This window comes from Microcebus murinus, chromosome 14 (genome assembly GCF_040939455.1).
Source record: "Microcebus murinus isolate Inina chromosome 14, M.murinus_Inina_mat1.0, whole genome shotgun sequence".
Classification (NCBI taxonomy): domain Eukaryota; kingdom Metazoa; phylum Chordata; class Mammalia; order Primates; family Cheirogaleidae; genus Microcebus; species Microcebus murinus.
This window is the reverse complement of record NC_134117.1, coordinates 28,750,998-28,766,412: the sequence shown is the minus strand read 5'-3', so window position 1 is coordinate 28,766,412 and position 15,415 is coordinate 28,750,998. Positions and strand designations below refer to the sequence as shown.

The 15,415-nt window shown below is 35.7% G+C and overlaps 1 protein-coding gene across 7 annotated transcripts in view; it reads left to right on the top strand.

Annotated features, from left to right (window-relative positions):
* LCOR (ligand dependent nuclear receptor corepressor) overlaps positions 1-15,415 on the top strand; it is a 135,075-nt gene that overhangs the window by 66,909 nt on the left and 52,751 nt on the right. For all 7 annotated transcript variants that reach the window (XM_012767399.2, XM_012767415.3, XM_020280606.2 and 4 more), the window contains 2 exons: positions 82-147; positions 493-572. Coding sequence is in view for 3 of the 7 variants with exons in the window: in XM_020280606.2 (XP_020136195.1) it covers positions 82-147; positions 493-572 (146 nt within the window). In the remaining 4 variants the exon portion in view is untranslated. The remainder of the gene's footprint in view (positions 1-81; positions 148-492; positions 573-15,415) is intronic.

Genomic DNA, 15,415 nt, shown 5'->3' with positions numbered 1-15,415 from the left:
TCACCATCATTTTTTCATGCAACAGAGTAATACTACTGTAGTGAATATTATTGTGATAATGGATTTTTTTTATCCTTTCAGGATTTGAAAGTATTCTTGAAGGGCTGTTTGGACCTGCATTATTAAAAGATCTCAGTTTATTTAAAGGTATTCGAAATATTTTTGGTATTTCAAATTATTCCTGATGACATACGTGATATCTTGGTGGTTTAATCCTCACTCTCCTCCTTTTTATTCATAATAGCATGTGAGTTAAAGCTATATCCAAACATCTTTTTGTGTTTAGTTGGTATTGTTAATATATGTATGACTAACATTAACTAGTGAACAGTTAAAAATTAACATAAGCATTTTAAGAGTTAAGAATTTTAAAACAAATATGGAATCTGCCTACTTAAGGTTTTTGTTAAACAGTATTTTAAAAATTAATTCTAATTTATTTTCTGAAAAATTCTCTTTTATCACTATTAATTTGTAACTATTAATTTGCAGCCCATGAACCTGAAAGCATTTCTGATTGGACTTTTGATGAAAATTGTCTGTTCTGTTGCTTGAGAAGAGATAAAGTAAAGGTAACCAAGAAGCTTGTGAAACTTTTGTCTGGTGTGGTATTTTAAAGTTTTCATTTTTTAAAACATTTTATTACAGTTGGAGGTTCTATAGGAACATAAAGATATGAGTCCATATTTATTTATAAAAGGATTTGATAATAACTCTGGGTTTTGCAGTTTAAACTGTTTCCAGTCTGTTGATTAGCCTATTGAGAAATCTGTATCCCAACATGCATTGCTTTATTTATATATTCACTAGTCAGAATAATTAACAAGGTCTTAAACTGTCATATTTATTTTAAATATGAAGTGTATGGTAATTCAAGTAATGAGAGTCATTTGTGGTACAGAAAGAACAGTAACATAGATCTAGATCAGGCAGTTACACTAACTCAGGTAGATTTATGATGTACTATGGTTTATGCTTTAATATAAGATGTTTCTTCATAATATCTAGAAGTTAATAACTGGAAGTTGCTCTGGGGGAGTCAGTGAATGATTAGTGAGTTAATATGAAGGCCTAGAACGTTGCCATACTCTACTGTAGTCTTTATAAACACTCTGTACTTAGGCTACACCAGATTTATAAAAAAGTAAATGCTTTTTATATTCAGTTGTAGAATCTGGCTGAATCTTTGGGCTTCTGTTCTACTGCTTTGTGTTAAACAATTTTGGTTTAGAAACGTAATTTCAGTAGTTGGAAATATTTATTAATAATGGCTTACTGTTTTGTGTTTCTTTTAATGGTACTTCTATTCCCTGTTTTAAAGCCTTGGTAACATTTTGATTCCTCCTCCTCCCCCTATACCCTCTCAACTTAAAATCACTGGCCATGTTCTATCAATTCTTCCCTCATAATGAATTTCATTCTTTTTATTTCTCTAGTCATCAGTGTAGTTCAGATCATTAGCATTATTATTGGGTTACTGAAATAACATGATTGGTTTCTTGTAGTTTTCTTTTAAATACTCCTACAAGGTTAAACTCCTTCCCCCAACGCTCAACCCTCAAATAGTGTAAAAATACAGTATAAAACATAAAAAATGGTGCACCTAGATAGGGCACTTACCATGAATGGAGCTTGCAGAACTGGAAGTTGCTCTGGGGTAGTCAGTGAATGAATGGTGAGTTAATATGAAGGCCTAGGACATTACTGTACACTACTGTAGTCTTTATAAACAACTCTACACTTAGGCTACACCAAATTTATGAAAAAGTAAAGTAATTGTGCTATAATGTTGTTATAACTACAGCGTTACCAGGTGATAGGAATTTTTTAGCTCCATTATAATTGTGTGTATTAGCATGTTGTGGCTGTTTATTGGGCAAGTCATTTAATAGAAATTTTAATAGAATAGAAAAAGGAACAGTTACTAATTTTTTTTCAGGTTAGGATTAGGAAGAGAGCCATTCTAAACTTAGTAATGGACTACAATAGAGTCTTGTAATATGATTGAGAGTTTTCTATTGCTATATGAGAGTAAAATTGCATATGAGTATTTTTAAAAGAAAATACAGAAATAAGAAGTCTAAAATAATGTAGCATTTAAGGAGCTTTTTTTTTACTGTTTGTAGTTCTGCAGTATTTAGTTGAATTTTAAATAGAGTGTTTCCCTTTGACAGCTCAGTTCTGGAAAAGCTGTTTTTCTCTGTTAGACACTATACTACCTGTCTGTGGCACTTACTATTTTTGCAGACAGTCATACATCTATAATGGGAAACAAGAAAGGGAGAGAGCCTAGATAATGTGAATTGTCATTCCTTTAGTTGTGTTAGATTTAAAGTGGTTATACCAGCACTCTTTGCGGACACTTGGAGCATCTCATCTGAGGACTAGAATTTGGGAATTAAATATATTCACTGGATTGAGGCTGGCTTAACATTCCAAAAAAGAAGGAAATATTAATAGCTGGAGAGCATGGTAATAGCCAATAGGTGGTAGCATAGAGTGTGATTTTGGAATCTTATCTTGAGTTTGAGGTTGACATGGAGAGAGAATCTAGTTAGTGTTTAGAAAAACAAATATTGGTCTGATGTTTGGGAAGGAGATGGGAGTTACGCATATTTTTTAGATAATTGAATTTTCAGTGAATACAGAAGCTGTGAGAATGCATAAAGTAAATACATTATTAATACTTTTTTAAATATGTAGGGGAAAATACGAAACACCCTCTTTGGGAACTAGAATACGGATTCACCTAGAAATTGTTAAAGAAAATTGTTCAGGATCCTACTGAGGTTAGAGAATATAATTTGTGAGGGAAAGGAAACAAACATTTTCTGAGCATCTACTGTGTGCCCATTACTTTTATGTGATCCCACTTAATCTTCAAAACAACTCTATAAACGTTGGTTAAAGGCCTTCCAGTTTTATAAATAAAGAAATGGCAAGGGTCAGAGAGATTAAGTTATGAGCAAAGTCACATAGCTGGGATTTGATCCTTATTTTTAGAATACATGCATTTGGTAACAATACTAGGAACAGGAACATGAAAAGCAGAGAGCATGAATTAGGCAGGATTGGAATTACTCAGTTGTAAAGAGGGAGAGAATAAAAAAGGGTACATGGGCTAGAGCATATTTGAAATGACCAACCCTAGCTGTGTCAGGAATCTGTTAGGGAGGGAGTGACTGCCTGCCTACCTTGGTTGCTTGCTTGTTTCTTTCTTTCCTTCCTTTTCTGTTTACTGGGCATAATGTAGGCACTCTGAAATATTTATTAAATGAGTAACTAAGAAGTCAGGAAGCTTAATAAAGTCTAGTTATAGTATATTAAATTATAGCATTAATAGCTAATGGTTTTGAATGTTTATATGTGCCAAGCATTTATACACAAGTTCTCTGTGTATTACCTACTCATGAGGCTTCTAAAAGTTTTTTTAAGTTTATTTATTTATTTATTTATTTTTTGAGACAGAGTCTCACTTTGTTGCCCAGGCTAGAGTGAGTGCCGTGGCGTCAGCCTGGCTCACAGCAACCTCAATCTCTGGGGCTCAGCGATCCTACTGCCTCAGCCTCCCGAGTAGCTGGGACTACAGGCATGTGCCACCATGCCCGGCTAATTTTTTGTATATATATTTTTAGTTGGTCAATTAATTTATTTCTATTTTTGGTAGAGACGGGGTCTCGCTCAGGCTGGTTTCGAACTCCTGACCTTGAGCAATCCGCCCGCCTCGGCCTCCCAAAGTGCTAGGATTACAGGCGTGAGCCACCACGCCCGGCCTTAAGTTTATTTTAAAACTAATTTTAGGCTTATAAAACAGTTGCAAAAACCACAAAAGGAATTTCCGTATTTCCTTTAGCCAAATTCCCCAAATGTTAACATCTTTTTTAACCATAGTACAAATATAAAAATCAGGAAATTAACATTGATACAGTACTATTATCTAATCTGCAAACCATTCAAAATATGCCAGTTAACCTACTGATATTCTTTTTAGGAGGTGGAGGGGAAGGCGGGGACAGAGTCCTCACTCTATTGCTCACTCTATTGGCCCAGCTAGACCAGTGGCATCATCTTAGCTTACTGTAACCTCAAACTCATGGGCTGAAGCAATCCTCTGGCCTCAGCCTCTTGAGTAGCTGGGACTTACAGGCATGCACCAACCATGTTGGCTAATTTTTTCTGTTTTTAGTAGAAATGGAGTCTTGTTCTTTCTCAGGCTGGTGTCAAACTCCTGTCCTCAAGCAATCCTCCCACTTTGGTGTCCCAGAATGCTAGAATTATAGGCATGAACCACCCAGATAGGCTGCAGTAATGTCCTTTTTCTGGTCCAGGATCCAGTCCAGGGTCACACTTTGTATTTATTAATAGTTGTCATGTGTCCCTTAGTCTGGAACAGTTCTCAGAATTTTTTGCCTTTCATAATGCTAATACTTTGAAGAATACTGATTGGTAAGTTAATTTGTAGAATTTTCTTCAATCTAGGTTTGTCTGATAATTCCTTATGATTGAATTCAAGTTACGCATTTTTGGCAGAAATTCCACAGAACTCATTTTGTGTCATCCTTATGCACCTTCTCAGGAAGTACATGGTGATGTTTACTTTGATCACTTGGTGATTACTAGTTTACTATAAGGTTTTTTGTTTTGTGTGTGTGTACTTAATAGATATTTTGTGGGGGAGGTACTTTGAGAGTTTTGTAAATATCTTCTTTTTCTCACTGTAGTAGTTGCTCATCATATACCAATTTTAGCATCTATTGATGAATATTGTCTGAAAAAATCATTTATTGTGGTATTGACCAAATGGTGATTTTTAAAATTTCCATTATTTCTTCTACTTTATTAGTTGGAATTCTACTATAAGGAAGAACTTTTCTTTATCATTTATGTATTTTTTTTTTTTTTTTTTTTACCTATCAGTATGAACTCATGGGTTCTTATTTTAACCTATGGATTATAATTCATTACAGTCATTGTTTATTTTGTAGTTCAGTTATCCTAGGCCGTTCAGAGGCCTGTTGGCTTATGTTTTCTTTTTGACATGTTTCTATTTTTTCTTTTTTGTACTCTGTTACTTTTTGGCACTTAAAGACATTCCAGTCTTATGCTTTCCCTGTCCTAGCCCTGGTTTTCTCCAAGGAAGACCTAGTTGCTTTTATTTACAGAATTATATGTATAAGAACACAAGGTCTGGACACTAGGTAATCTCATTTAGTATTAGGGTGTCATTGGTTCTAGGCCCCCTCAGTTGTCTGAGCTGGGAAATATGTATGTTTACTGAAATACACATTTATATTATTCTGTATTTCTATTTAAAACCATCTTGTGAAACTTTTGTTGATTGTAGATTGTGTTAATAGTATGAAGAGTTAATCCAATATTAGTGAGAAGGTGCTGGAGAGATGGGAAGGAAAAGAAACTAATTGTATTGTTTAATAATCCTAAAAATGAACTGGTACCAAGCAATGATTCTATTCTTATGGATGGCTGAGATAGTAGAGATAACTGTTGTAGAGTACAGATAGCATGATGATTCTCTAAGGATGATGGGAGAGTAGGATGTTATTCCAAAATATAAAATTAGTTCATGCACTTAAGTTTAGTATTTGACTAGCATATTAGGAGAATGTTTTAAGAAGTTAGGGCTTGAACTTAACTTTTGAAGTATGCATAGGTCTGGATAAGCAGAGATAATAGGGGCACATACTGGGTGGAACAGGGCATTTGTTTTTGGAAGTAACTAGTGATAGTATTGGAGCTAGATTATAGATACCTTTCAGTGCCCAGCTTGCTGAGGAATCTTATAACTAGATCCTTTTCATTTTTATTATTACTCCATCATATTTTGTTTTAGTTGAACATTTCATAATTACTTCTGATTCATGAGGGTGCATTAATTAAAATTTTAGGTATATCATTTTTTAACATTTTAATTTTCATTGTTTTAGTACATCAAAAATTTATATTAAGAGCTAGTTAGTTGTTTTCTCATTATATTCTACAACATGTGTTTATGTTGAATATGTTAGTTTGGGCATATTAAACCCTGCTTGACGTGATTTGCCCGTCATCTTGTACCAGAATATGCCAAATCAGTAACTATTTGTAGTACCTATTATATAAAAGAAACTATGGATGAAAGATATTAATACATAGGAATAGTTCTTGTCCATTTGGATGACAAAGAAGAAACAAATCTGAGATGTTTAAAAAATATTTATATATGAGATTTAAATAGATACAAGGCAGAGTTAAATAGATATCACAAGTTAGTACATGATTAATTAGGTGCTCGGTTAATTGTACATATATTAATAGCTGGACCTATCCTTGTTGTATTTCCAAAGAACTTTTGTACAGTTTATTTAGAAAAATTAAGGAAAACTCTTCCACGGTGAATCAGTGCTCAGTCTGAGATACCATTCAATATCAAAGAGATTTTCTCCCCCTCCCAACTTGTGGATTTGTCTGCAAAACAGACTAGGAGAAACCAATAATTGTTGATTCTCTCTACTTTATTCATTTATGTGTGGTCAGAGTTAGCCAATACTAATCATTTGGCAAGTTTATTAAATGTCTAGTTCTCTGTGTGGCCAGAGAGGATAACAGAAGAGTAGAAGACCCCTTTGCTCATGGAATGTTGGGGAAACTGTAGGTGGCTAAAGCAATGAGACCTGTAATCCATAGGGAGATTTAAATCATATATCCTGTGCACCTAGACCAAAGCTCTCACATAGGTGTAAAATCCCACCCTCATTCCCATATATGATATTTTAAAATATAGTGACTAATACAAGAAAATATAAGTACTATAGCAGTTGTGAGTTGTAGTAGGTGATACTGGAGTTATTTGATCAGGGATATAGAACTCAACCTGAACCTTAAAAGGATCTATCTGTGTTTTAGAAAGGTCGATTTGGTGGTAGTTTTTAAGATGTAGAGGAGGGGGATTTTTAGTGAGACAATAATAACAGGCTTTTGTATAATAATAATCCAGAAAATGAGCTTGAACTAGAGTTGTGACTGTGAAGATATGTTGTAAGAGATGCCTGTAGAGAATCTAAAATAAAGAATTGTCAAAACTTAGTGATTACATGAATCTGTAAATAAGGGAGAGGGAAGTGATACTTACTATATAGGCTTCCCTGCCCAGATGGCTTAGCTTAGTGAATTAATTAATACAAGTTGACGCTTGAGTTCAGGAGTCTGAGACTAACCTGAGCAAGAGCCAAGATCCTGTCTGTACAAAAAAAAAATAGAAAAATTAGCCGGGCATGGTGGCATGCGCCTGTAGTCCCAGCTACTCGGGAGACTGAGGCAGGAAGATCGCTTGAGCCCAGGAGTTTGAGGTTGTTGTAGTAAGTGAAGATGACACTGCTATAGTCTGTCCCAGGCAATGGAGCAAGCCTGTCTGGGAAAAAAAAAGTCACTGAGAAGGAGAAAGGGAGAGGTTCATTGACCAATTTTATTAGGAGGATAATATGGTTAGCTTGAAGCAGTTTGTGGTGAGAGTGAACTTTTAATTGGAAGTGTGCAGTAGACAGGGTTGTAGAAATTGAGTTGAAATAAAAGGTCTGGGATGAATACATATTCGGAGGGTTTCTCAATACATGTGATGATTGGAATATTTGAACAGATGAAGTATAGTATTTGGGGGATAAAGCACAAAATAGTGAGTTTTGTAGAAGACCTTCATTTAGGCAGTAGGAAAAAGAATCGAATTTGGAAAGAAGATAGAATCATAGAGGAAATGATTTGCCCATTTTGTATCAGATATCTTCTGGACCCATACTGTGTAACAGGTAGGGGAATGGGTTGTCATGTTTGCCACACTAACGGTTGTGCCGTTTCCCAGCATAGATCTTACGTGGGTTGAGCAAGTACCCCCAAAACATACTATTATACAGTGGGCTTTGAGTGAATAGCTTCTGAAGAATACAGGTTGTGGGAGCTGGACTGTAAGTCTGACAGCATTAACGAATGAGTGGGTGTTGTAGGAGTTAGGAAATGGTTATACACTACTAATTTGACAAGTTAATAGTGAAAAGGAATGATGACGAAAACAGGACCTTAGAAAGAACAGGCAAAGGGTTTAAGTATAGCTTGGAGGGTGGGGAAGGTGAAGCTTAAGTAATATGTACAGTCTTAGAAGAAGTTAGAGGAGAGAAAGAAATTAAAACTGTTAAAAGGAAGGACAATTGAAGGAGACAAGATTGTAAGAGAACCAACAAGAAATTAGGTATAGAAATTAGTGATGGAAGATTCTTATTGAAACTAGAATACATGGCTCATGCCTGTAATCCTAGCACTCTGGGAGGCCGAGGTGGGTGGATTGCTCGAGGTCAGGAGTTCAAAATCAGCCTGAGCAAGAGTGAGACCCCATCTCTACTATAAATAGAAATAAATTAATTGACCAACTAATATATATAGAAAAAATTAGGCCGGGCGCTGTGGCTCACGCCTGTAATCCTAGCTCTTGGGAGGCCGAGGCGGGCGGATTGCTCAAGGTCAGGAGTTCAAAACCAGCCTGAACAAGAGCGAGACCCCGTCTCTACTATAAATAGAAAGAAATTAATTGGCCAACTGATATATATATATAAAAAATTAGCCGGGCATGGTGGCGCATGCCTGTAGTCCCAGCTACTTGGGAGGCTGAGGCAGAAGGATCACTCGAGCCCAGGAGTTTGAGGTTGCTGTTAGCTAGGCTGACGCCACGGCACTCACTCTAGCCTGGACAACAAAGCGAGACTCTGTCTCAAAAAAAAAAAAATTAGCCGGGCATGGTGGTGCATGCCTGTATAGTCCCAGCTACTCTGGAGGCTGAGGCAGCAGGATTGCTTGAGCCCAGGAGTTTGAGGTTGCTGTGAGCTAGGCTGATGCCAGGGCACTCACTCTAGCCTGGACAACAAAGCAAGACTCTGTCTCAAAAATAAAATAAAATAAAATAAGAAAGAAACTAGAATACAGTCGGTATAACTGTAGGAGTTATAGTTGAGAGGCATTCAATGAGGCAAAAATGCCTAAGAACCCTAACCTACTGACTTGTTCACAGTGAGGGTAAAGACCAGTTAGAAACTCTCAGATAAGATGATGATGTTTAAAACAACAATAAGGGGAATAGGTTATAGTAACTACTCATTTCACTTGAATTGCTGCCTCTAGCCTTCCAGTCTTCTAGTTATGCCAGGAACAAAAAAGGTAATGTTTCAAGAAAATTAATAAGATTGCCTTATCCAGCAGTGCATTTTTAAGTCTGAAAAAATTGCTCAAGTCTAGATATTAAATAAAATCTTATTTTTGTCATGTTTTTGTCAGTGTCATTTATATTTTGCCAGTGTAAAAAATGAGGCAATTGGAATGGATAGTCATTGATGTCCCTTCAACTGAAATTCTATGATTCTCTGAAAAATGTTTTTGATGTTTTGATTGAGGAGATTTTATATTTATTCAATGACCTGAATAAGTTTAGAATATATCTATTTATATAAACATTTGAATTAGAAGGTGTTATTTATATTGAGCCTGTGTTTCATTTGAATGTCTTGTATTGATTGAGATAGTCTTTGATTTCTTCCTGCCTATGGGTATGTAGTAGTTCTCACTCCTTTTTTCTTTATTATGAACTGGTATTTGCACATTAGGCTTTCTCTTTGTTCTCTTCCCCTCTATTAAGATAGCTTGCATTTGTTCTGCTCCTCTTCCTCTCTTGCTTCTTTTTGTTTTTGTTTTTTTTTTTAATTGAGACAAGAGTCTCACTCTGTTGCCCTGGCCAGACTGCCGTGGCATCAGCCTAGCTCACAGCAACCTCAAACTCCTGGGCTTAAGCAATCCTTCTGCCTCAGCCTCCCGAGTAGCTGGGGCTAAAGGCATGAGCCACCATGCCTGGCTAATTTTTTCTATATATTTTTAGTTGGTTAATTAATTTGTTTCTATTTTTAGTAGAGGTAGGGTCTTGCTCTTGCTCAGGTTGTTTTTTTGTTTGTTTGTTTGTTTTTCTTGAGACAGAGTCTTGCTTTGTTGCCCAGGCTAGAGTGAGTGCCGTGGTGTCAGGCTAGCTCACAGCAACCTCAAACTCCTGGGCTTAAGCAATCCTGCTTCCTCAGGCATGCGCCACCATGCCCGGCTAATTTTTTCTATATATATTAGTTGGCCAATTAATTTATTTCTATTTATAGTAGAGATGGGGTCTCGCTCTTGCTCAGGCTGGTTTTGAACTCCTGACCTCGAGCAATCCGCCCGCCATCCACCAGCCTCAGCCACCCACAGTGCTAGCATTACAGGCATGAGCCACCGTGTCCGGCCCCACCTTCTTAACTATTGTAAATAATGATGCTATGAGCATGTGTGTACTAATATCTTTTTGAGACCCTGCTTTCAATTCTTTTGTTTATATGCCCAGAGGTAGAATTGTTGAATCATATGGTAATCCTATTTTTAATTTTTTGGGAAACTACTGTGCTTCCCCGAAAATAAGACCTAGGGATGGGCGAGGCTACGCAGTGTATCTCCACAACCCATGCATTTTGTTGTGGAGCAGTAAAGAAGACAAGCAGCCCTTCTCATCTGCCCCATGAGAGCTCTGTTCCTCGACATGAGAGACTGGGGCCAATGGTTCTAAAGGAAATAGAGTCGCAAGAAATTCAGGATGGAATTCGGGGTTTGGAGAGTTATGATGATGTTCCAGAAGAAGACAACTTAACTATATTTGAATAAATGTAGATTGTTGTACCATACTTAAAAAAAAAACACATTCCCTGAAAATAAGCCCTAGGGTGTCTTCTTGAAGAAAAATAAATATAAGACCCTGTCTTATTTAGGGGGAAACATGGTAACAAACTGTTTTCCCATAGTGGCTGTACCATTTTACATTCCTACCAACAGGGTACAAGGGTTCTACTTTCTTCACATTCTTGTCAAAATTTGTTAGTTTCTGTGCGTGGTTTTGTTGTTGTTGTTTTAATAGTAGCCATGTTAATGAGTGTGAAGTGATATCTAATTGTGGTTTTGGTTTGTATTTCCCTAATGATTACTGGTGTTGAGCATCTTTTCATTTACTTTTTGGCTATTTGTATATCTTCTTTGGAGAAATGTCTATTAAAGTCCTTTCCTCATTTTTGAATTGGCTTGTTTCTTGTTGAGTTATAGGAGTTCTTTATATGTATTCTGAATATTAACCCTTTATCAGTTATGTAATTTGAAGATTATTTTCTCCCATTTTGTAAGTTGCCTTTTCGTTTATGTTGGTTGTGTCCTTTGATGTACAATGTTTTTGATGTAATCCAGTTTATGTTTTTACTTTTGTTGCCTTTTATTTTGGTATTATATCCAAAAAGTCATTGCCAAATCTAGTGTCATGAAGCTTTTCCCCTGTGTTTTCTTCTAAGAGTGTCATAGTTTTGCCTCTTATGTTTTGGTCTTTGATTCATTTTGAGTTAATTTGTGTATAGGGGCGTAAGGCAAAGGTCTAGCTAGCTTCATTCTTTTTGTATATGGATATTCACATTTCCCTGCAACATTTGTTGAAATGAGTTGTTTCCCCTGTTGAATGGTCTTGACACCTTTGTCAGAAATCATCTGACCACATACATGAGGTTTTATTTCTGGGCTATTCCTGTTCTGTTGGCCTGTATGTCTGTCTTTATGCCAGTACCACATTTTGTGTGTGTATGAGGGAGGGGGATTACTGTAGCTTTGTAATAAGTTTTGAAACCAGAAGGCATGAGACTTCCAGAATTGTTTTTTTTTTTCAGTATCGTTTGGCTATTTGGGGGTCCTTTGAGATTCTGTATGAATTTTAGGATGATTTTTCTATTTCTGAAAAAAATGCCATTGGGATTTTGATAGAGAGTGCATTAAATCTGTAGATAACTTTGGGTTATATTGGCATCCTAACAATATTAAATCTTTGCCCTTTTATTTCTTTTATATTTTTAAATAAAACTTTTTCAGTTCTTTATTTCTAAAATTAAAATCAACAACTATATATTTCCCTCTTACTACATCAAAAGCACTAGTCACTGTGGGAAAAATAAAGGTGCCATGAGTGATACAAGTTTTTAGCCATAGATGTTATTTTCAAGGAATTTATATAGTGCAGGAGATAAGAAATAGATAAATATAATACAAGTTATAAAACTGATGCTTTCAGAATAGTATAAAGTGCTATATGAATTTAGGAAACGACAAAATTACCCTCAGCCAGGCTTTATAATGCTGCTACCTCAAATGTGCAGTTGGAAATCTTTGCATTTATAATGGTCTTTAGCATCTAGGGCATCCATAATCATTATGGAGAGCATATAGAAATTCAGGAAGCTTTCTGATTAAGGGTGGGCTGTGGATGAAAATTGGTGGTAGTATAAACTTTGAATTTCCAACCAGTGAAAGACGTAAAGAAACCCTTACTATTGACTGTAGGAGTGGTTTCCATTCGTCCTTTGATGTTTTTAATCATTGTACCTGTATAATGCAAGAAAACTATCTACAGCAAATGCTCATTATAGATACTGGTGAATTAACAAGTGTAATAGTAATAATAATCATTTGCTACTTATCTTTTGGGCTTAATTTCCATAAACAGTAATAACAATTAGATACTCGGATAAGAGTCATTCATAGTAGATTTGTTGTATATTTTGAATACTGTATTAACTCTTTGTTTTTAGCCAGGCTTCAAACTTTGCTGTTTTCCTATTCATTAACTTGATGATTTGCTTAACAAAATTGAAGGTAACACTAACATATTTACAGCACCATTCATACTTTGTTTATGTAAAAAGCAATAATTGAAGTGTGAAGTAAGGTTTCCTGTTAGATAATTGACCTTACAGTGTATGGGCATTTAAAATAGTAAAGCCATTTCTCCTAAAACTTGTTGGCATTTAAAATAATAAGATGTAGAAAACTGGCATTTAAATCAATGAGTTGCATCTTGTCAGATTTTTCTAGCTCATTGCTTGAAATGTCAGCAAGCCATGGGTAGCAGACATGTCTGTAGCTATAGGCTCATAATCTACTTGGGGAGGCTTTTCTAACATAATTATTATATAAAACGTGTGTGAATACACATGCTTTTAATTTCCATATTTTCTAAATTCTGTGATATGAAATCAAAACAATATTAACTGAATTTGGAGAATCCAAGCACAGAGTAGGAGTTTAGACTAGAATGGCTTTAAAATGTCCCTTCAGTTCTGTATCACACTTCTGAAATCTAGATCATCTTACTCTTCCCTAATGAAACTTGTCATTCTGTCTTCCATTTCCTTTCCTGAGGTCTTATCTCTGAAAAAGAAAATAAGTAACTATGTAAGCATTCTCATCTAGTCTTACCACCCAAGACACCTAAATCCATAAGATGACAAATATTAGAGTTACAAAAGAAACTTTAAAAAATGTTGGTCTTTATCATTTAAAACTTATTAACTGTTTATCACCCTAGGGACTGAATTCCATGCAGATATAATGTTGCTTTATTTGTTCAATAATATCTTTCATGGACCAGTGGAGCCACTTTTATTACAGTTCCTGGAGAAATTGAACAGTTCTCTTTATTGGGGGACAGCAAATTATGGCTTGTCACTAAATGTAGCCTATGGCCTGTTTATGTAATATCCTCATGCTAAAGAGTTATGGGGAAAAAAATAGGAAGATAATGCAACAGAGACTATGTGGCCTGTAAAACCCAAAATATTTACCGTGGCTCTTGATGGAAAATGTCTTACGCTGTTTTTAGTATCTTCACCAGGTCCTTAAAATACTAAGAGATGCCTAAAAGTCATTAATTTCCATATCCTACTTATTAGGATATGGAAATTATCAGATATCAGCAACCTGAAACAGAAGCAAATATAATTTAATGGTAGGACAAGTGGGATTATGGAAGAGAGACAAAGGAGATCTGGCTTGTAGGAGAAAAGTAGAGCCCAGCATTCATCCAACCTACTCTTTTTTAGCTTTTTATTTTTTTTTCATTTAACATAATAAATGTGAAAAGATAACTTTTTATTTTGAAATAAACTTATAGTAAAAGTTGTAAGAGTAGTACAAAAGTTTCTATATACCCTTTACCTATGTTCACCAGTTGTTGACATTTTTTTTTTTTTTTTTTTTTGAGACAGAGTCTCACTTTGTTGTCCAGGCTAGAGTGAGTGCCATGGCGTCAGCCTAGCTCACAGCAACCTCAAACTCCTGGGCTCAAGCGATCCTCCTGCCTCAGCCTCCCGAGTAGCTGGGACTACAGGCATGCGCCACCATGCCCGGCTAATTTTTTATATATATATCAGTTGGCCAATTAATTTCTTTCTATTTATAGTAGAGACGGGGTCTCGCTCTTGCTCAGGCTGGTTTTGAACTCCTGACCTTGAGCAATCCGCCCGCCTCGGCCTCCCAAGAGCTAGGATTACAGGCGTGAGCCACAGCGCCCGGCCCAGTTGTTGACATTTTGCCACATTTGCCTTATTATGTATTTTTGTTCTCTCTTTCATAGTAACCACAATACACGCAGACATTTCTTGAACCATATGAGAATAAATTGCAAACATCATAATTCTCATAGCTCTTTAATCCTAAATATTTCAGTATGTCCCGTTTTCCTAAGAAAAAGGACATCCACTTAACCATATCATATAATTACCAAAATCAGGGAAGTTAACCTTGACATAGTATTATATAATCTATAACTTTTATTCAGATTTTACCAATTGTCCCAGTGACCTTTATATTACCCACTCCCCCTTAGTTCAAAATCCAATTTAGGATCACTCACTGAATTTGATTTTCGATACTTTTTAATCTCGGATTCTTCCTCAGTCTTTTATTTTTAATGATAATGACATTTTTAAATAGTATAGAATGCCTTGTAGAATGTCTCTCATTTTAGGTTTCTTTTATATTTATGATTAAATTCATAACATTCTCTTTTGGCAGGAGTATTAAATAAGTGATATTATATCCTTCTTGCTGAATCACTTCATGAAGCACCAATGTCAGCTTAGTCAAATGATATTAACTTTGATCACTTGGTGAGGTTGATGCCTGCTAGGTTACTCCAATAAATATTACTACTTTTCCCCTTGTAATTAATAAGTTATTAGTGGGCAGATACTTTGAGACTATGTAAATGCCTTTTCCTCATCAAACTTTCATTCAATTTTAGTATCAGAGGTAGTTTCTTGCCCAAATCAGTTACTTTTCCAGTGGTTGGAAAATGATGAATTTTCTACATTTTTAGTTGGTGTTACACTGTGAAGAAGAGCTTAAGAGCTTTCCCTTCTCTTCTATCAGTTTGGAGTTAGGATTCTTCCTCTACTCAATAGGTTATCAGGCAGTGTCCCAGGTTTTGTCAGTGGGAGCTCCGTCAGGCCACCTCCTACATCCTTTTCACAAGTACAGTCTTTTTATGAGCACTTTGTTATGT